The sequence below is a fragment of the Phocoena sinus genome, chromosome 6, assembly GCF_008692025.1.
Source record: "Phocoena sinus isolate mPhoSin1 chromosome 6, mPhoSin1.pri, whole genome shotgun sequence".
In the NCBI taxonomy this organism is placed as follows: domain Eukaryota; kingdom Metazoa; phylum Chordata; class Mammalia; order Artiodactyla; family Phocoenidae; genus Phocoena; species Phocoena sinus.
The window spans coordinates 8,624,484-8,646,049 of NC_045768.1; the positions used below are offsets into that span (position 1 = coordinate 8,624,484).

Here is a 21,566-nt window from a genome sequence, read left to right on the forward strand (position 1 = left end):
TAGGCCCAAGGCTAACCTTCCTTTCAGCTTGTAGCTCCCGCTACACTACCACCCTTTTTAAGGCTAATATTACTTGTTTACTATATATCAAGTGCTGAGCTAAACCCTTTACATCCATGATTCTCATCTAATCTTCAAAAATCACTTGAAATGATTCTTCCTATTTTATAAATGAGGAAGGTCAGAGGTTGAAAGACAACCCAAGATCATACAGGCAACAAGTTGTAGAGCTAAGGTGCAAACTCAGGTCTGTTTGATTCCATGCGACCACAGCTCCTCAGCCTGCTGTCCACAGACCTCTAAAGTGTTCATGTACAGACTTTGGGGGGCAGTGGGCAGGGGAGGCAGCAAACCCACTCAAATTAAACGGAAATGTATATATCTATGTATTTATCTGAGGGCAGGTTCATATGTGATATTGTCAGATTCTCAAAAGAACCCGTGATCGGAAAAAGACTGAGAACTTCTGGCTTTATGGTGAACTCCCTGGGGCCAAGACACAAGCCTGGCCCATAACAGACCCTTAGGGAACCTGGCCAAGCTCTTCCATCTCAGCCACTCTATAAACAAACCCCAAGGGACTCCGGTCCCATGGAGAAGCAGGCACGTCCTCAGAGGCCGACCAGAACACTGGCTGCTGGATTTCTGGTTTGGCCACAGGGAGCCTCAGATTCCCTCGCAACTTCCTTCCAATCAACTAATCTTCCACTTCTTCCCGAAAAAATGTTTGGATGCCTACCACATACAGACACAGCGCTAAGAGCTCTACCTGTATCATTTCATTTCATTTTCGTAGCAACTGTGCCAAGTGAGTACTATTATTATCTTCATTCACAGATAAAGAAAACAGGCTCAGGAAGGTAAGTGACCTGCTTGCCTTCATCTGGAGTCTGACGAGCAGCTTTGTTGTCACACATGAAAGTCTGCCAGGAAGAGACGCCAATCAGTTCATCTCAGGGAAAGCAGCCCCAGCGGCTGATGGACTGGCCGCTGGCCAGTTTTCAAACCAGAGCTACCAGGGCTGTGTCCAGGAACTGCTCTCTAAGTGGCTCACAGGCCAGCAGGGAGACCATTTCTCAGAGCATTCTGTGAGAATGCAGCTTTACTTCTGGCTCATTTCACCCACTTGGTCTGAGCTGGACACAATACAATTGTTCGCAGAACAAGCTGCACTGCCCTTTGCCAAGCTGACCTGGCCTCCACGTGCAAAGCAGATTACATCAGAGCCACCAGTGTCCCTCCTCCGGGAGCTCTGTAGCTGATCAGAGGTGGGACTGAGCTGGCTCCCAGCCAAATAGTTTTGCTAAGGAAACTATGAATCCCCTGATACTGTGCACACATCTGGTTTTTTTAAAAGACTAAGCTCAGTTGAAAAGGAAAAGATTTTGAAAATAAAGAAGAAGAAAAAAAAAGACTTCAGTATTTCTCTTTTCAAAACAAAGGGTGTACAGTCCCTACCACAGATGTGGCTAGGCCTTCCTTAGTTCCTGTTGTATCTCAGAAAACAACAATAATGTGAACTCTGGCCTTGATCATCAGAACACAAGCTGGCGCCTGAGTCTCTCACTATGCTTGGAGCGGTAACCAGCCAGGGCTGGAGAAGCCTGGAGAGAGCTGAGTAACAGCAATGCGCAGGACCCGGCATTTCCCAGCGGGACAGCCCAGCTGGAGGGAAGGCCCAAAGGGAACCCAGGCCCAACACCCAGAGCCCCAGTCACGTACACTGTGCAACCTCGAGGCCACTGTCCTCATCTGAAACCAGAAAAGCAAGAAGAAAGGGGAAAAGCTGTCAACAGCCCCATTTGGAGCTTTGGTTTGTTCAAAGGGGTCTTGCAGGGTACTTTCTACTGAAGATCATGTTCTGGCAGGTCTGTCTGAGCAGTCAGAAGCCTACCCCACTTACTTGGTCCAAGTCCCTGATATCATTCCTTTAGGTGGGGATGCAGCACTTCCTACCTGGAGCAAAGGTTCTGATTGGACCAAGTCGGTTTGTAGTAGCATGCATGTGGCCAGTGACCAGGCCAACAGAAATTCAAAGAAATTCAATTCAAGAAGTGTTTCCTGAGTACCTCATTCATTCATTCTACATATATTTACTGAAGGTCTATTAATGCCTGACATAGGGCAAGGTGGTGGGGGACACAGTGATGAACAAGATAGACATGCTTCCTGCCCTCATGGAGCCCACAGATGGCCAAGGAAGATGGAGACTAAAGAGCTACACAGAATGAGGACAGATGGGGAAAGGACCACATGGAGAAGTACAGGTGCACTGAGGGGACATATGACGGGGAGACCTTATACAGGCTGAGATTCATGGGAGGCTCCTAGAGAGAGTGACATTCCCACTGAGATCTGGTTGGGAGCTGAACAGGGAGGACAGCACGAATGGGGCCCTGATGAGACCAAGATGTGATGCAGCAGGAAAGAGGTGGGAGGCCAGGATGGCCGAAGCCCACAGAGTGGGGGAACAGACAAGAGATGAGGCTGGAGAGGTGGACAGAAGCCAGACCCACCACGCAGGACCTTGTAGGGCACATTAAGGTGCCCGAACCCTAGCTTAAGTGGAATTGGAAGCCACCGAAATGATTTAAACACAGAAAAGAGGTGTTCAATTCCTCCCGCTGTGTGAAAAAGCACAGATGAAGGTGGAGGCTTAGGAAGAGGGGTTTGGACCTGGGGCCAGGTGCCTGAGACTGAAGCCTGGAGGGGCTCCCAGCCCATGGGGGACAACAGAGCGCTATCTGCACAGGCACATGCAAGCGGCGTTCTTACCTGGTTAAACCTCCGGGTAAAGGCCACGACGTTGGGAGCGAGACTATGTTTCTCCTTCTTACTCCATCCACAGCTGGCTAGTTCCTGGGAAGCACAAAGTCAATTTCAACAGTGATTCCAACGGGGATGCAAATACAGCAGGGCATCTAACTGGAATGTGGACACAGAGATGGGGAAGGACTGAAGCACTGGCCATCTATGTCCTCCCAGGGTGGGAGAGATTCTCCTCCTCCTCTGGAGAAGAGGGCTGGGTCTCTAGGTGGAGGTGTATCCTGGGACCCCCAGAGGTGAGGGTGAGAAGCAGGGTACTTTTCTCCATAACCCCGGCCACAACTCCCAGGACTTCTGTGCCAAATTATTCTCAACCCCGCCACTGCCACTCTGCCAGCTCCCCGGGACCAGAAGACCTTTCTTAATGCAAATTGTCTGCGAGAGGGTATAATGTTATATTGGGCAGGCTCACACCCCAGGGCTACCTTAAAATTAAAATCTGGCTGAAGATGCTCAGATTTCATTGACCAAGTGACATCCTCCACTCCTGGAACCAGGGGACGTCCTGGGCCAAGCCCACTGCGATCAGAGAAGCTTCTGGAATGACCTCAGATTCGTTCCTGAAGTTGCCCCCCCCCCCACCGCCATCTCTCATATAAACAAAAGGGGGCAGAAAGACAGGTCGCCTTAATATCTTCTTCAGGAGCGTAGTCTCTTCTTTTCTAGCAGATCTAGCATTATAATTTGAAGAGTCAAATGACCTAAATGTTACCTAACAGTGAGGCTGGTTCCTCTCCAAGGGAGGTAACGGGAGCAATCTAATGAGACTACCTGGGGGAAGTAGATAAAAGGATGAAGGAAAAGCCATTAACTAAATACCCAGCTTTGCCAGCTTGTGCCTTGGCGACCCCTGGCAGAGAGAATGCAGGAAAGGAAAGTTCTCTACCCCTCAGTTACAAGGCTTCCTTCTAACTTATATCCAGCCTCTGTATTATTAATGACATTATTTTTTGCCCCACACCAGGAACTTTTATAAGGGCTTTAGTGAGGGTCGGCTGCCTACCAGCCGGAATAGACACAGATCAGGGGTCTACCAGGAAGTCAAGGGGTGCTGTGGGAATGGCCAAGGACAAACTGAGCAGTTAGGACTGAAGTGCCGTGCCCTTCAAATGCATCTCAGGACCCAACTGAAGTCACCGGCACGCGCCTGTGGGAAGCTGGCTGCAGGCAATGGGCAGCTCCGGATTCAAGGTGAATGACCTGGACTTGAGAACGCTTGGGAACCAACCAGGAGCTAAGAAACACAGCTCCTCTTCCTGGAGGCCTCACTTCTATAAATGGCACCATTGTCCTCCCAGTCACCCACATGAAAAAATACAGCAGACATCCTTGACCCTGCCAAGTCCTTCTCACCCTCACAATTTAGACCCCAAGTCATGGTAATGACAATGATATTAACTAATGCTACCATTTACCAAGAATCCCCCATTGTGTCGGTACCAGACAGGGAGCCTCACTTGTTATCTCATGTAATTCTCACCACATCCGTTTTAATACAGAAGAGGGCTGAGTCCTATAGTCATCACCTTGAATGAATGCTCTGGCTCCACTTCTTTTCACAAGTAGACGTGAATCTCTTTGAGCTGTAGAGTTTGCCTGTTTACCATGATTCTCCTCCATGTGTGTATCTGAGTTTCTTTTCTAGCGTATATTTGACCTACAAAGTCAGTTCCATTGACTCCTACTCCACCCCACCTTTAGAACACATGCAGTTGGCAAATGTATATTACTGCCCTTTCGAAAGGTAACTGTGAGGACAAGAGCCTCTCTCCCCTACGGATTCCAAAGCCAGCCCTGGAAATGTATGTGTTACAATCGGATATAAAAGAGAATTTGTAATGCTGATGTTCAAGGACTGGGACATGGTTGTTGCCCAGTTTCTGGCTGGTAGTTGCTCCCTTTGTTTTTCCCTGAATTCTTTAATAAACAGCAGAAGTTATACACACATCCGTAAGTGTGGGGGGCAGGGACAGTATACGTGTGTAAGGGTTCATTTAATTCAGAGTTTGGATCTATTTCCACACTGTAAGTAACTTAGGAAGGCCTCCTCAAAGGGAGCAGTGTGGACCTTACAGACCGAGCCAGGTCAGAGCCCACCCTCCACACACTAGCTGCGTGATGTGTATCTTCTCAGAACCTCAATTTTCTCACCTTAAATGGGTCTGATAATATATTTACCCGGAAGCTCATTAGAACAGGTAAGATTAAAGCTCACACAGAGCACCTGGCATGTAACAATCACTTGATAAATGTTATTACCCACCCTCCTCTTTCCAGGCTCACGCTGCTGTCAGACACGGCCTTAAATCCAAACACTCCCTTCTTTCTTCCACACACACTCTCGTCGCTGTCTTGAATTATTAACAAAATCGATTATTATTTCTCTTTCATTCTGCTGATGTCATTCAGGCAAGAACCAAAGCAGGTACTTAATACATCTGCCCCAAATTTGTTTGATTTGAATATTTCTAAGACCCTGATTTAAAAACTGTATGTACAGTTCTTGGCGTTTGACAATTCCCTAAGGACCCTTTTGCACTGGAATACATGTCACATTTAAAATTAAAACTTTGGGACTTCCTTGGTGGTCCAGTAGTTAAGACTTCGCCTTCCAACACAGGGGGTGCGGGTCCCATTAATACAGCTAAGATCTCACGTGCCTCACGGCCAAAAGACCAAAACAGAAGCAACATTATAACAAATTCTATAAAGACTTTCCAAAAAATGGTCCACATCAAAAAAAAAAATCTTTAAAATTAAAACTTCAACAGGGTAAAACACTATGTTTGAGAGGTTCCTTGATAAAATGGAAAAGGTCCTTTCCTTGCTCCGAATCCCAACCCTGTCACTCATTTCCTGGGTGACCGCTCTCTTGGCATCAGTTGCATCGCTGATGAAAACAGGGATGCTGAGACTAACTCCACAGAATTGTGGCGGAGACCAAGAGAGATAAAGCCTGACAAAGGAGGTGACATGCAGGGCACAGGCCTGGCTCACAGCAGATTCATTTGTTGAATGGACAGGGCATGAGCATTCCTCAGTGTTGAAATCTCCCAAATCCAGTGCAGAAAGATTTATCAAGACGTCAAAAGAAATAAGGCCATTCTAACTGCACTAAAACACGTCCCAAGCCCAGCCTCCTTGGCAGTATTCCTCTTCTGTGTTTGGCCTTATAGGAATATGAGACGCCATCTGTGTGAAGTGGGTTTGGAAAACGTGCAGTAATAGAACAACAGTCCTCCAGCCACTATTACCTAAGACAGGTCCGTGTCACAGAACAGACGCGAGTGTAATGAAGTTAAACTTGACCAGAGGAGACGGGGCTGGTTCTATAAGGGAGACAAGGGGCTGCACTGAGGCTGGTAAGGCCTTGGTAGCCCTGCGCGCTGTAGAGCCAGCCCCGTGGCTGCCCTGGGGTGCGCTGGGGCCCTGATCTCGCCCAGGCTGTCCTTGGCTCTGAGCTGTCTGCTGAGGTCCACTGGATGTGAAAGGGCAGTAAGAGCCTGTACAGTCCTTGCCAGCTTCTTCTGGGACCTTTTCTCCATCATGTGGCTGTTCCCTGGGTTCATCGGTGAGAAACTTTCTGCCACTAAATAAACAAATTTACCTGCCTTCTCTCCCTTCCTCAGGCTTTAGTGGAAGAGAGGTCCTGTCCCCTCAGGACTCGCTCTCCTCCTGGCTCCCTCCCCCTCCCTGCTCAGAGGCCTTGCTCTGATGCCCTCTCTGGTCCCTGTATCTTCAACCTCTTCCTCTCCACTTTCTTTCCTGCTAGGATTTTTTTTTTTTTTTTTTTTGCGGTACGCGGGCCTCTCACTGTTGTGGCCTCTCCCGTTGCGCAAGCCAGGCTCCGGACACGCAGGCTCAGCGGCCATGGCTCACGGGCCCAGCCGCTCCGCGGCATGTGGGATCTTCCCAGACCCGAGCACGAACCCATGTCCCCTGCATCGGCAGGCGGACTCTCAACCGCTGCGCCACCAGGGAAGCCCCCTTGCTAGGATTTTAATGTGCAAAAGCCTCTCCCATTAATAATAATAATGGTGGTGACAACAATAACCATGATAGTAATAACAAAAGCCATCTTTTCTAGACCTCCCTGCCGCCTGAAAGGGTTGTCGGTTCTCCCTGTTTCAACTCACTTCCATGGCCACCTCCTTCTCTGGCGAGGCAACCTCTCTGCATATTTTCTGTTCTCTGTCCTTGCCCCTCAGCTCTGTGTTCTCTTGGTTGTCTTGACGCCTCTCAGGCCCCCCATTCGCAGTGTATTTTCCGGTTGCTTTGTTCTTTTCTGACACATGTCCCCCAAGCCCCACCAGGGTCGTCTTCCATATTCTCTACATCTGCATCCCTTCCTGGAAGATCACACACACCACCACGGCTTCCACCACATGCCCATGTCCGGCCCAAGTTTCTCTCCTGACTCTAGACCAGGATATTCAGCCACCTCCTGGCCACACCTCCCTTGGCCTCCCACAGGCACCTCAAAATCAGCACGCCCAGAACCAAAAGGGTGTCTGACCAGCTGCCTTAAGTAAAAACACCTAACGACATGAGATTCATTTAGACATTCAATTTGACAAAGGAGGGTGTTTATTACAAAGAAACTGTCCATGGAAAAAATCCCTAACCAAGATAAAAACAACTCTGTCTTAATACTCTCATCTGCAAGCATTCCTAGGTGACAGCAAGAGTCAACACTGGTTTTGGCTCACCCTCGAAGCTTCTCTGGCCACCAGCTTTGTGCTTAGAGTTTTGGGAGTCAGATGCCCTGAGGTGGCCTGAGAAAGGCCTGACCCTGACTGTGCCTGGGGTCAATGAGGTAAGGCCCTGGAAGAGGAGACCTGGGGAGTGGGACAAGCCCTCCCTGAAGACCCCCACAGGATCTAAGCCACTGAGCCATAGGCAGCCACATGTGGCCCTTCCACGCATGTGTTTAATTCTAATTGGAATCTTCTCCAAATCACATTCCTAAAACATGCCCACATGGAAGATGTACCACGTCAAGGAAAGGTCACTAAATCTGACCTCAGGGACCACACCACATTACCATCTTGCTCAATGGCAACCTTTTTTCCTTCCTTCTACCTCCAAGTTTCTCCCCATCCCTCCCATCCTACCCTCTGGAACAATCTTCAGAAGAACTGGTGGGACAGTCACACACTAGTCAAAGGAGTTTTAAAAGCACCCCAGGGAGTGGGTGACCCACTGAGGCAGTGGGGGGAGACAGCGCCAGTTTGGGGGTTGGCAGTGGGGTCTGACTAAGGAGTAAGGCATTTCAGAGCTCTCATACCTCACAGCTGGGAATGCAAAATGGTAGAGCCATTTGGGAGAGCAGTTTTGCAGTTTCTTTTAATGTTAAGCATACACTTCACCAAATGACCCAGCAATCTCACTAAAGCAAACATTTCATTTGTACACACAAAAAACTGTGTGCAGGTTTATGGCAGTTCTCAATATGGAAATTCTCAATTTCCCCAAACTGGAAACAACCCAGGTTTCCATCAATTGGTGAAGGGACAAATTGTGATCCATCCATATAATCAAACACTACTCGGCAATAAAAAGGAATGAACTACTGACACAGGCATCAGCAAAGATAATGTCAAAAGCTTTATGCTAAGTAAAAGGAACCAGACACAAAAATATTATAGGATTCCATTTTTATGACATTTGGAGATAGGTAAAAACCTTAGGGACAGAAACCAGATCACTGGCTGCCAGGGGCACAGAGAAGTTCTGAGATGCCAGGCAAGTTCTCGCCCTGGATCGTGGTGGTTCCGTGAGAGAACAGTAGTCCTGCCTACCTTACCCACGGTTTCGCTTTCTGCAGTTTTAGTTACCTGCAGTCAACTGAGGTCCGAACATATTAAATGGAAAATTCCAGAAATAAACAATTCATACATTTTTAAATCATGCACTGTTCTAAAGCACGATGAGATCTCATGCCCTACAGCTCTGTCCAGCTCAGAACGTGAACCATCCCTTTGTCCAGCATATCCTGCCTGTCAGTCACCGAGTGGCCAGCTGTTATTAGATTGATTGTGGTGGTGTCACAGTGCTTGTGTTCAAGCAACCCTTATACTTAATAATGGCCCCAAAGCACAAGAGGAGTGATGCTAGCAATTAGGGTATGCCAAGGGACTTCCCTGGTGGTGCAGTGGTTGAGAGTCCGCCTGCCAATGCAGGGGACACAAGTTCGAGCCCTGGTTGGGGAAGATCCCACATGCCGTGGAGCAACTAAGCCCGTGAGCCACAGCTACTGAGCCTGCACTCTAGAGCCCACAAGCCACAACTACTGAGCCCGTGTGCCACAACTACTGAAGCATGCACACGGAGAGCCCGTGCTCCGCAACAGGAGAAGCCACTGCAGTGAGAAGCCCACGTTCCGCAGAGAAGAGTAGCCTCCGCTGGACGCAACTGAGAAAAGCCCACACGCAGCAACGAAGACCCAATGCAGCCGAAAATAAATAAATAAATACTTTTTTAAAAGCGTGAATTTTACTGGATAAAATTAAACCTCAATAAGTGTGACTAAAAAAAAAAAAAAAAAGGAAAGAAAACAGTCGGAGCATCGAGGACTGTGAAGGGAAGCGCAGCAATAACAGCCATGCAAAAGAACTAAAGAACAACTACTTCACGTGGGACTAAGACAAAGAGGCCTGAAGGAGGGTCTCTGGGAAAAAATTAATGCAATTAAAAATGATAGGAATAAAAACATAACAGCAAACTTGAAAAAATTTGAGGACATGATGAGGGCAAATGATGATAGAAAAAAGCAATTATAATCTCCAGGAATAACAAAAACCAAGAAATTCCTGTTTGTATATATTTTTTTTGTTTATTTATTTGGTTGGGTTTTTTTTGCGGTACGCGGGCCTCTCACTGTTGTGGCCTCTCCCGTTGCGGAGCACAGGCTCCGGACGCACAGGCTCAGTGGCCATGGCTCACGGGCCCAGCTGCTCCGCGGCATGTGGGATCTTCCCAGACCGGGGCACGAACCCGTGTCCCCTGCATCGGCAGGCAGACTCTCAACCACTGCGCCACCAGGGAAGCCCTGTTTGTATATGTCTAAATGTTATATATGTATTTAAATAGTATACATACATTTAAAATAGTGTATATTTTAAATGTTTAAATATATATTTTAATAGCTGTATACATTTAAATATTTTATTTTTTCCCCAACGTTAGGCAGTTGATGGATTAAAGAAAAGGGAATCTGTGGGCCCTTGATGTGAGGCATATTCTCTCTTGAATGGCCCAGGGTCCTTAGAGAATGAAATACAACCCTGGCACACTACCTAGCTTGACACTGAATGACACTTACACATTTACATAGCCATAAAAATGAATGCTGTTTGTTGGTTTGCAACTTTTAGAGTCAACCTAAGGAAAACTGATGGACTTGGTGTAACTGCAAAATGTCAGAATGTTAATTAACTTGACAGTGTAAAAGTACAGCTGACAGAAGGTGGCAAGTGGAGAAGGGGAGGAAAAGCATGGGAAGTGAGCAGTCAAGAGACACTATATAAAGTGTCCTGATGAAATCGAGGTCTCAGCGCACCAAATAAAGTTCCAAAAATAACCAGTAGAAGAAAATTCCTCTGGGGAGGGGACTGGAGTAAGGAATCAAAGCCTTTCTTCATAAGCTCTTCTGTACTATTTGAATATCATGAAAAGATTACTTTGAAACAAATTTTAATAGGTGACATGTTATAATATTACACATTGTACAGCTTCTAAAATTAAATTTTAACAGTTGAGTAAACACTCAAATATACAAAATTTTTATAAACTCATAACCTGCTTATAACCTGTCAGGGTCAACATCTATAACGCAAATGTGTCAACATAAATAGCAGATCGTTTTCAGGTGGCCACTAGGCACTTCTGTACCTTCTGATGGAGTAAGCATGTGAAATCATGACCATCTGAACGTTCAGGAAACAGGCCTGTCCCACAGGAAACGTCAGGGCTTTTACGCAAGTGAATCACAGAGGAGGGAGCAGCTAACCAGGGAGGCTGCCTTAGACCCTCACTGGGACAAAATTGGCTGTGATGAAAAATGGAAGGAAAAGAAAAGGGAAGGAGGAAAGGTAAAAGGAGGCAAGGATGGAAGAAAGAAAGGAAGGGAGAGGAAGAACGGAGGGACCAGGGAAGAGGGGAAAGAAGACAGGAGGGCGGGGGGCCCAGCTGAGCACCAGCCCCCATGCTGGAGGGGCTCCAGGACAGTCAGACGAGACCTCGAGGAGCTCAGTGTCTGGCCGGTGGGGGAGACAGACATGAACACGAATCACTGTAACTCAAGACAACAAAAAGCAACTGCACTTTCCTGCTTTATTTCTGAAGGTTGAAGACCTAAAAAGACATTTCCTAGATCCAAGCTTTCTGAGTGACTGTCAGTGGGCTGAGGCATCTTTAGCTCTTTCCTGGGAGAAGAAGGAGAAAGAGGGGAAAGGGTGAGAAGAAAGGATGAAGAAGGAAGAGGAAGAGAAAAGGAAGAGACAACAGTAATTGACAATTTATAAAACACATCTACATTCGATACCCGAGTTGAAGTATGTTTTATGAAATATAGCAATGGACCAAACAAACATGCTCTTGCTTTCTATGTTCTACAGGAGGGGAGAGAGATGAGAAATTTGTGATAAGTCAAATGACGATAAATCCTTTAAAAAAAATGTTAACCAGGATGAAGGAATGGAATATTGGAGCGGATGCCTCAGGACGCCTGGCTGATAAACCGACTGGAGTGGAGACCACGAACAAGGTTGGCAGCAGGCTCTGCAAGGATCCAGGGAGAGGGTTCCAGGCCGAAGGAAGTGCGAGTGTGAAGACCCTGGAAGCTCTGACAGCACAAGGTGGGCAATGAGGCTGGAGCTGCTTGAGCCTGGGGCGGGTGGGAGGAGACAGGGTAGGAAGGAAGGGGGTGGAGGCCTCAAGGGCAGGTAAGGACTAGAGTTTATTCTGAGTGGGATTGGAAGGCTACAGAGGGACTGAGCAGAAGCAGCTCCAAAAGCCTCATGCTGTGCGCTGGGTAGGTTTTATTGGACCCAACCCACCCCATGCTCTTGTGCTGTGCTACATACAATCTAACCTGTACTATAACCTCATACACGGGCAACATAATTTTCTCATGTGAGAGCAATTCACTTTAGTAATTTGAAAGAAACACCTGCTAGGGGCTGTGTGTGGAGAAAGGGAGGAGCCCGACCCCAGGGGAAATGAACACGAGGGCCTCCATAAGGGCTCAGAAGCCCTGGTGAGACAAACCACAGAGGGGGAAAGAATCGCTGGGGACAAATGGGTGCCTTCTGCGGGGTCGGGGTGCGTGGGGGTCCCTGACCTAGTAGGAGGAGCTCTGCTTTCTCAGCTTCCAGTCTATTCATTTCTGTACAGCGACTGGTTTACAGTCACTACTGTTTCATCAAGTCCTCAAACTACCGTCTGTTTAGCAAACATGCAGATTTAGGGTCATGAAGATGATGCAAACTTCCCCAAACATTCCCTTTCCAGCCCTAGTGTTGTGCAGCTCTGCACAATTAGAACCAGCTGTCCAGGCAGGGCAGCAGCCAAGTGCAACCCTGTGAACAACCTCCAGTCCACGTGACAGAGAAAGGGCCCTGTGAGCAAAACGGAGAGCGGCCCGCAGTGCAGCCCACCCGGATTCCCGGGCTGATCACGAGGCCCACAGGGCCTCACGTTCATTCCCCACTCTCACCCCGGGGACTGCGCTCAATCCCCTTTCTCTGTATTCTTGGGATATTTTTTTCCCAAATAACATCATTCAGATGTTCTCTTTTTAAAAAGAATACATTTTTTTGTTTGTTTGTTTGATCAGAGACCTAGCACATGCTCAGTACAGAAAACCTAGACAATACAGAAAGCCCACAGAAGAGAATTTAAATCACCCACTAGCCTAACACCCAGAGAAACCAGAATTTACAATCCGGTCAATAATAATGACAATAACAACAACAGAAAACTTTACTGAGCACTTACTAAGTGTCAAGCACAATGTCAATCGTCTTATGTACATTCATCCTTTGCTCACTGAATTCTCACAGCAACCCTATCAGACAGATACTATAATTGCCCCCTTTTACAGCTGAAGAAATGCAAGCTTACAGAAGTTAGGCAATTTGCTCAAACCCACATATGTGGTCAACGTGAGAGCCAAGATTCCAACCTGGGTCTGTAGGTCTCAGGAGCCTGGCCCCTTGGCCTCAGAGCAGGTCCGTCTCCAGAACGGAGGCCCTTCCCCACTCCCAGGCGCAGAGGTACGCAGAGGTACACACGCATGCGCACACACACTCTCTCTCTCAATGGAAATCACACTGTAGCTGTGGCTTTGTCCTTACTACCTCGTCATTACAGACATTTTCTCACGTCTGCCCCACCCTCTTTTCACACTCCATACACACTTGACATCTCCTAGAAACAATCCATCATATTCGTCTCCTTTTGTTTTTCTTCTGAGTTCTAGGAGAAAATTTTAGTCTGCCTTTTAATTCTCCTTTTGTTTTCTACAATATCTGGTTTACTGCTCACTGTTTCCACTGCAATTTAAATTTGGTAATCACGTTTTTTCAGCACAATTCAACCCTTCTTAATCTGGATCTTCGCAAACTGCTTCGTCTGTAACACTGCCGGGAACACAAAATGAAATTTCTGGAAGTAACGGGGAGAGGCAGGTTCTGACCTAGTCCTCGCACTGCCTACGATTTTTTGTCCAAACCTAACTTTTCTGTGTCCGGTGAGTATGCTAAACACCACATCGGAAACTTGAAAAGTTAACTCAAAATTTCCAGGGCCACGTGATTTTACCAGTGAGTCCTATCAGACCTCATAATTAAGTGTTTAAGTAACACTTAATTCTTATGCTAAATAATTTAATCCAGAGCACAGAAAGCAATGGAGAGAAGCCCCAAACCCTAACACCTAACAAATACAGAACAAGTGGGAAAAAGAATCATCATACATGGCCCAGCAGGTTTGTCTAAAAAAATGTAAGAATAGGGCTTCCCTGGTGGCGCAGTGGTTGAGAGTCCGCCTGCCGATGCAGGGGACATGGGTTCGTGCCCCGGTCCGGGAAGATCCCACATGCCGCAGAGCAGCTAGGCCCATGAGCCATGGCCGCTGAGCCTGCGCGTCCAGAGCCTGTGCTCCGCAATGGGAGAGGCCACAACAGTGAGAGGCCCGCGTACCGCAAAAAAAAAAAAAAAGTAAGAATAAGCTAATATTATGAAAACTATTAACATAATAACAGTACATCAATAAATCAAAGAAGAGGAAAGTGTTATGTTCCTCTCAGATACTGAAAAAAGTAATTAGCAAAATGCAACATTTGTTTGGGATTTTAAAAAGAAAAATAGAACTTCTTAGAAGCTTAGTAATATCTGTCTCAAACCAACAGCCATCATTATATAACAAGAGAAACACTAAAGGAATCTGAATTAAAGTTACAAACAACAGGTGGTGCATCCTTTCTCAACAAGGTTCCTTATCTGAACCATAGAACACAGAAAGTGACTTGAGAGTGACTGTCTTAATTCTCCTAAGACTGGGACGTTTGTACACACAATGGACCTCAGCCATTAGGCTTAATCCTTTCATGGATCCCTGGTTGAGAAAGGCCTATAACCCAGTGCTGGGCAATAGAAATATAATGCAAGCCATATATTTTAAATTTTCTAGTATCCGCATTAAAAAAAGAAAAAAACAGGTGAAATTATTTTTAATAATTTATTTTATTCAATATACCCAAATATTATATTTTCAACCTGTAATCAATACAAAATATACAAAATTATCGATGAGACAACTTACATTCTTTTTGTACTATGTCTGAAATCTGGTCTGTTTTTCACACTTACAGAACACCTCAGTTTGAACCAGTCACATTTCAAGTGTCCAGTAGCTAGATGAGGCCGCCATCTTGGACAACACAGCTCTAACCAATGGACAATGACACTGAAATACAAAATACAATTACTGAAAAGGAGAGGTCAGGCAGGTGAACCAAAGATAGGTCGAGAGGCCCCATCAGCAGGGCCGGGGTGAGATGGGGAGCCAAGGCAGCCAGCTGAGAACCAAAAAGGAAGGTTAGCCCAGGACAAGCAAGAAGACAGAACAGGTAAAGAACCTACTCATGACTGACCTTAAGTAATGGGTTCTGTATGTCCCTGTTACTGAAGGTCTGACCCCACCTCCACTCCCCTGCTCCCCCAAAGGGAGGTAGAGCTTGTCTCTAATGAATGAGGTAGATCCAGCTGCAGCTATATAGGAACTCAGGTTACAGACAGAATGAAATACGTTCAAAAAAGATGGAGAGGGACTTCCCTGGTAGCACAGTGGTTAAGAATCCTCCTGCCAATGCAGGGAGACAGGTTCGAGCCCCGGTCCAGCAAGATCCCACATGCCGCAGAGCAACTAAGCCCGTGTGCCACAACTATTGAGCCTGTGCTCCAGAGCCCACAAGCCACAACTACCGAGCCCGCGCGCCTAGAGCCTGTGCTCCGCAACAAGAGAAGCCACCGCAAAGAGAAGCCCGCACACTGCAATGAAGAGTAGGCCCCGCTCGCCACAGCCAGAGAAAGCCCGCATGCAGTAACAAAGACTCAACGCAGCCAAAAATACATAAATAAAATAAATAAATTTAACAACAAAAAGATAACGACATGTGCAGCCCACTTTGGCAATTTCATGTTTTCACAGGGTCTTCCTAAGTAAGGAGTCCTGGGTTCTACTCTCAGCTGTGCCCTGAACCCCCTCTGAGAGTTTGGGTCAGTCCTTCCCACTAGGGGGGCTCAGTGTCCTGTCTGTAAAATACAGTGGCCCTCGATGGTCCTTCAGATCCTCCCAGTTCTCCCATCCTATGAGCCTGCGGGAAGCAGAGGTGACAAGTGTAGCTTTATAGAAAAACGCTATTAAGTAAGCCCCATCCCTGGAGACTCCATGACTGAGCAGTTTTCTTTGCAAGTGTTTTGAGGGGGTGTGGAGAGGCTGAGTCTCAGAGACATAGTCAAGAAGGAGCAGGGGGCTTCAGGGCACTGCGCCGGTCCTCAGGGATGGGGTGGACACGACAGTCCGGGGAGGCAGGAGATGGGAACCAGCTGGGGGGAGGCAGGCTGGGGGCAGACAGAGAGAACACAGCCCAGGTTACAGAAAGAGGGAAGGGAATGAAAGTGGAGGCGAGGGGAGGGAAGGGGAGAAGAAAGGAGGGGAGGGAAGGAAGAAGGAAAGAAAAGGGGAAAAAAGGAGAGAAGAAAGGCGTTCGGGGTTAAATCCAGGTGGGATCAGGTAGAGGAGAGGCGCACCCAGGCGGAGCAGGACCGGGAGGGAGGGTGTGGAGGCCCCACGGGGGCAGCTCGCCGTCCAGGGCAGGAGAGAGAGCAGCGGCAGTACCCGGGGAGCATCCCACAGGCTTTCCACATCCCCAACAGAAGCATCCTCTGAAGGTCTGCACGTCAGGAGCAGACACAACTGTCTGGTCAGATGCCAAAGAGGCAGCACTGGCCACCTGACACCAGGGACACATCCAGGGAGGCCGAGACCCAAACTGTGTGGCCCCCAATCTCACCAGACAGGAAGAGAACACGGTGGGAGCACACTGAGATAACCGACCACCAGCCCCATGGCTCCTCCTCACTCTGTGAGGAGGGTACTTCTAGACAAGATCAGTCCTGTTCCCAGGCTGAGAATAATAATAATGATGATAATAAAACAATAACAACAGCAGCTCAGCTTGCTTACTGTATGCCAGGCACTAGGCTAATTACTTTTCTTACATTAACGTCCCTTAATCTTTTAACAATGGCATTCACCAGGAAGCGCTATTATTGCCCCCAGTTTACACACAAGTAAAATTGAGATCCAGCGAGGATAATTCACTTGCCCAAGGTCACACAGCAAATAAGTGACAAAACTGGGATTCAAACCCAGGTGTGTATGACTCTAAAACCGAAGCTCTTAACCACTGTGCTTTCAGCCTGGTCAAGCATTATTCCCATGATTTTTCACCAACATTTTGAATAACACTGATAGAGTATCTGCAAAGTGGATAGCACTATAGGGGTTACAAAGTGAACAAAATGTCAGGGAAGGAAGAGAACCACAAGGTATTGCATGTTTCCTACACTTTAGGTACTGTGCAATGTGCTTACATCTAGTTTATTTTGCTTAAGCTTCAAAGCCAGACCATGAAGTCGATTTTACTATTCCATTTTACAGATGGAAAAACTGAGACTCACAGAGATGAAGTCATTTATACAAGTTCATCTAGGCAGTAAATGGCAGAAACCAGAGCCTGAGCTTTTAATACAAAAAGGTCCCCCTGAGGTATGAGATAAGGTAACCAGACAGGGGGCCTGGGAGTGGACAGATTTCACTCAGAAAAGGCTGAACTGGGGTTGGGGTGGGGGTGGGGGGTCGGTAGGGGTGCGTTGTAGAAAACAATGAGCCTGGAGGCTGCACGGGGTCTCAAGGCTGCCCCGCCCTAAGGACATCCTCCCCCACCCCCCACTGTACCCCAGCTCCCAGGCCTGACTTCATCTGGATCGAGGCAGAGCTGCAGGAGGGGCCACAGGGTAAGTCTTCATTCATCAAAATAGTTGTTTCATTCTACGTGTCACACTGAGTCTTCTCCCCAACCCCTGGTAATTTTCTTTTTGATAACAAGCAATGTGAAGCCCCTGGACAGAGCAGGATTTATGGAAACAAAGTGAAACCTCTGATAAACTCCAGCAATGGCTCCGCAGCAGGACCTATCACAGGGGTGACTCGGGTTTGACACTGGAACTGTCTGATGGCAACCAGGGAAGGCCAGTGCACAAGCAGCCAGGAGGAACGGCTCTTTCAGAAAAGCTGTTTCCTCTCCTGAGAAGCTAAAACAAAAACCACCTTTCAAATGTTTGATCTATACAGGGATACTTGTTGAAATTAAAAGTGTGAGGAAGCCTTTCAGCCACCAGAGCCAACAGCCTCTGAGGTGTGACACCACCTTTTGTAGGACAGGGAGTGAGGCCATGGCTCCGATCACCACCTCAGGCCTGGCCGCCCCTCAACTCTGTCTCCAGCCCCATCTAATCAGTAACGCCAGCTAGTCTCCCGGAGCACCTCCCCGTGCCAGGCTCTGTGCAAGGCTTGGGGGATCGAGCAGTGAGCGTGGCACTTGCCTTCCAGTGGAGAAGACAGGCGTTAATTAAGAACGTGTTGCTAAGTGCCTAAGGACAACTTCCAAGGAGTAATGGGGGGCTGGCACAGCTGAGGAGCAGGGGACTAGGAGCGAGCCAGGTCACGGGGACAGGAGCGGCACGGAGGGCAGGCACCGCAGGCAGACAACAGCCGGCGCGCAGGCCTGGGGGTAGATCCGAGGGCCTGTGAGGAAGCCAGAGCAGGGGGAGCAGAGAGTGAGTGGGGAGGACTGGACAGGAAGGAATAAACCAGGTCTCACGTGGCCTCCAGGCTCGGGACAGATCCTATGGGCACCGGGGAAACCAGTGGAAATCTTGAAGAAGCTCAGTGACGTGGACAGAGATTTAAGAAGTACAGGGTGGGCGACAGAGCAGGAAGGGGCAGAAGTGCGTATGGAGATGAGCATGTAAGATGAGGAGGCGTCCAGAGGGCAGCCTGACCTTGGAGGTGACCCTGGGGACAGAGAGAGGGGGAAGGAGGGGAGGACGGGGCAGGGACTGACTAGCGGCATAGAACATGGGGAGAGAGGAGTCGCCGATGACAGACAACCATGTTCCTGGCCTGACCGGGTGGACAGGGGTGCCATCCCAGGGGTGGGGACCACAGCAGGATTCTGGGGAAAGAATCATGGTTTTGGTCCAGGGCATGCTGTGGCCGTAGGGCCTGTGCGAACTGTGGCTGCTGCTTGTTCTGCTTCTTGAAGGAAGCACAGCTCTGCCTATAGAACCAAGTCCCAAGAGCCCCAGGGCATGGCATTCAAGTCCTCCACAATGGGACTACCCTATTCTCTGATCTAATTTTGTACAGCACCCTTTCCCCTCTCCTTTGCTCTGAGCAAACTAATCTGCTCACTGGTCCCTGTACATGGCCACGTCCTTCCCAACTGCCTTACCAGGTTCAAGCTGTTCCCTCAACCTGGAATGCCCTTTCTTCTGATCTTGTGGCCAAATCACACGGATCTCTCCAGGCCATGAACAAACAGGACCCCCTCCAGGATGCTCCTGGCCCACTACCCCGGCTACGAGTATAGGCCCCACTCCCGGACAGGTGCTCAGTCTGTCCCCTTCAGTGTGGCCCTTGCCATTATTTACATATATTTCTTACTTTCCCCATTAGACCAGGGATTCTGCATTCGCCCTCGAGTCCCCTGAAAACCAGGCAGGGAGCCTCACACGTGATACATTCAGGTCAATATGTGCCGAATGACTGAACGGTAAGCGTGGAACCCGCCGTCCCCAGCAGGCCCAGGAACGCCTAGCCAAGCCACAAGAAGATTGCTTAGAAGAACGGCTCCTCTAACTACATTCAAATCCACAGCTCCGGGCTCCTCTGGTGGCGCAGTGGTTGAGGAGTCCGCCTGCCGATGCAGGGGACACGGGTTCGTGCCCGGTCCGGGAGGATCCCACATGCCGCAGAGTGGCTGGGCCCGTGAGCCATGGCCGCTGAACCTGCGCGTCCGGAGCCTGTGCTCCGCAACGGGAGAGGCCACAACAGTGAGAGGCCCGCGTACCAGTAAAAAAAAAAAAAAAAAAAATCCACAGTTCCACTCGGAGACCACACACTGGCCCCCTTGCACATCAGCCTTCCTCCAGATGCCACTCAGACTCCAAGGGCTGACTGTACCTTGACTTCAGCAAATACACAGCCAAGACGGCTCAGCGCTGCTCTGACCGCCTCCACACCAGAGGGCAGAGGCTCAGAGCCTCCCACAGCCTCACAATCACCTCAAGGGGTCATCTGGGGTCTGAAATGGACGCTGGGGGTGTAGGCAGGTAGGCAGGGGCTGGCCACAACCTGAGCCTGAGTGCCCCAGGTCCAAGAGGAGGGAAAAGTGGCCGAGGAGTGGGGCTGTGCTCTGTGGAATGGGACAGGGCTGGGGAGAGACGTGCAAATTCTGCCGCGCACAGAGGTGTCTGGGCATAACACTTTGAGAGGCTTGCCCTCTCCAAAAAGTTTATCCACAATGCAGAAGAGGAAAAAGGGAAAAAAACAAGAGATCACAACTTATTTTATGAGTAGTTTTCATCCAAGAATCTCATATTTTCCACTGAAGGAAAAGCCAATCTACATCTAAAGAGTCAAATTTTCAAGACCTACGCTCAAGAGAAGGGAACAATCTCCAGCCATAAATTAAAAGTTTGCTTTAAACTTTCATTTCCCAAGAGAGTCAGAACTTCAGAGCCCTCCACGCCCTGCAGTTGGGCCCTGACTGTCCACCCGTCTAGTCAGAAGGCAAACAACCCAGGCCATTTGTAATGACAAGCAAACACTAATGAATTTCGGAGCATGTCTGGTGCCTGCATTTATAGATCATAAAATCATCTGGCTTCTTCTCACCCATGCTGACATGCCAATGAGGCAACCCCAAATATTTATAGGCAGGAAGGGGTTGCCAGGACCACTCTGTGAGAGGGGGGCCAGGGGTAGAGGGGACTGTCTGTAATCTCCCCATGACATATAAACCCATTTTTATGCTCTGACATTCAGCCTCAATCTTGGCATGCAAAATCCTATTAAACAGTATTTATTTTTTTTTAAACATCAACCTAACTGTCTCAATTGCATACAGGTACAAACCTAGTCAGAAGTTACCAAAATGGCTTTTTAAATATCAGCCAGTTATAAGAAAAGGATTTAAAATGCAGTTAGATTTTTCCAGTTAGATATATAATTTGTCTAATACACACGGACTGAATTCTAAGTGTCTGGAGGAAAAGTACTTCCGTAAAAAATAGGCTGTCGGTCCGGGGACACCACACGTGTCCCCAGCTCCCAGGGCAGACCCCTCATTGCCCAGCCAAGGCAGAGCCCCTGTCCTGGCCACACTGCCATGACCACCCAGGGGGAAGGGACGGCGGTGGCTCTGGGACTCCTTCCACCCCAGAGGACTCCTTCCATGACCCAGATGGCCCAGACTGGCCCCTGGCTGTCTGGGTCCTCCAGAGGCTGACTTTCATCCCCCAAAGAGGCACACACACAAACCACAGGAAGAGTTACTAACATGCAGAATGAGCTCCTGCATAAGGAGATCTTTCTTAACCCCAAATAGCTACACAGCGTTCCCTTCTTAATGGCCAAGTGTCCCACATCTGACCTAAGCCGTGTGCAAATAAAGGCTGTCTGAACATGGACCATTTGGGGGCATCAATGTGCAGAAGCCACAGCTCATTTAACCGGCTCCTCCCAGGCACCAACCCCTCACCCCACTCTCAGGCTCCATTCAGAAGCCCACACAGTACAAACACGAAGGGTGCTGACTGGAGCAGATAGGGTCTCAGAGCCAGAAGGTCCCCAAGAGGCAGATGATGTATTGAGACAAGGGGACATTGAAGGACACTGGTTCCCCATTACTCGCACGCTGGGGTGTCTGCCCAGCTCTTGACCATTCCTACTTCTCTGGGAACTGCACCTTGCCCTCGACCCCATCACAGGGGTAGTCACCTTGGATGACATGAACTCGACCCCCACCCGCGCCATCAGTAATTCCTTGTGTATGAATTTGGACTACAGGTGCAGGGAGAGAGAACGGAGTCAGCCTCCAGGGCTTA

General features: G+C 48.5%; 1 protein-coding gene across 23 annotated transcripts in view; it reads right to left on the reverse strand.

The window, feature by feature from the left end:
- RALGPS1 (Ral GEF with PH domain and SH3 binding motif 1) overlaps positions 1-21,566 on the reverse strand; it is a 283,690-nt gene that overhangs the window by 182,156 nt on the left and 79,968 nt on the right. For all 23 annotated transcript variants that reach the window (XR_004350480.1, XR_004350479.1, XM_032635811.1 and 20 more), the window contains one exon: positions 2,776-2,859. Coding sequence is in view for 21 of the 23 variants with exons in the window: in XM_032635811.1 (XP_032491702.1) it covers positions 2,776-2,859 (84 nt within the window). In the remaining 2 variants the exon portion in view is untranslated. The remainder of the gene's footprint in view (positions 1-2,775; positions 2,860-21,566) is intronic.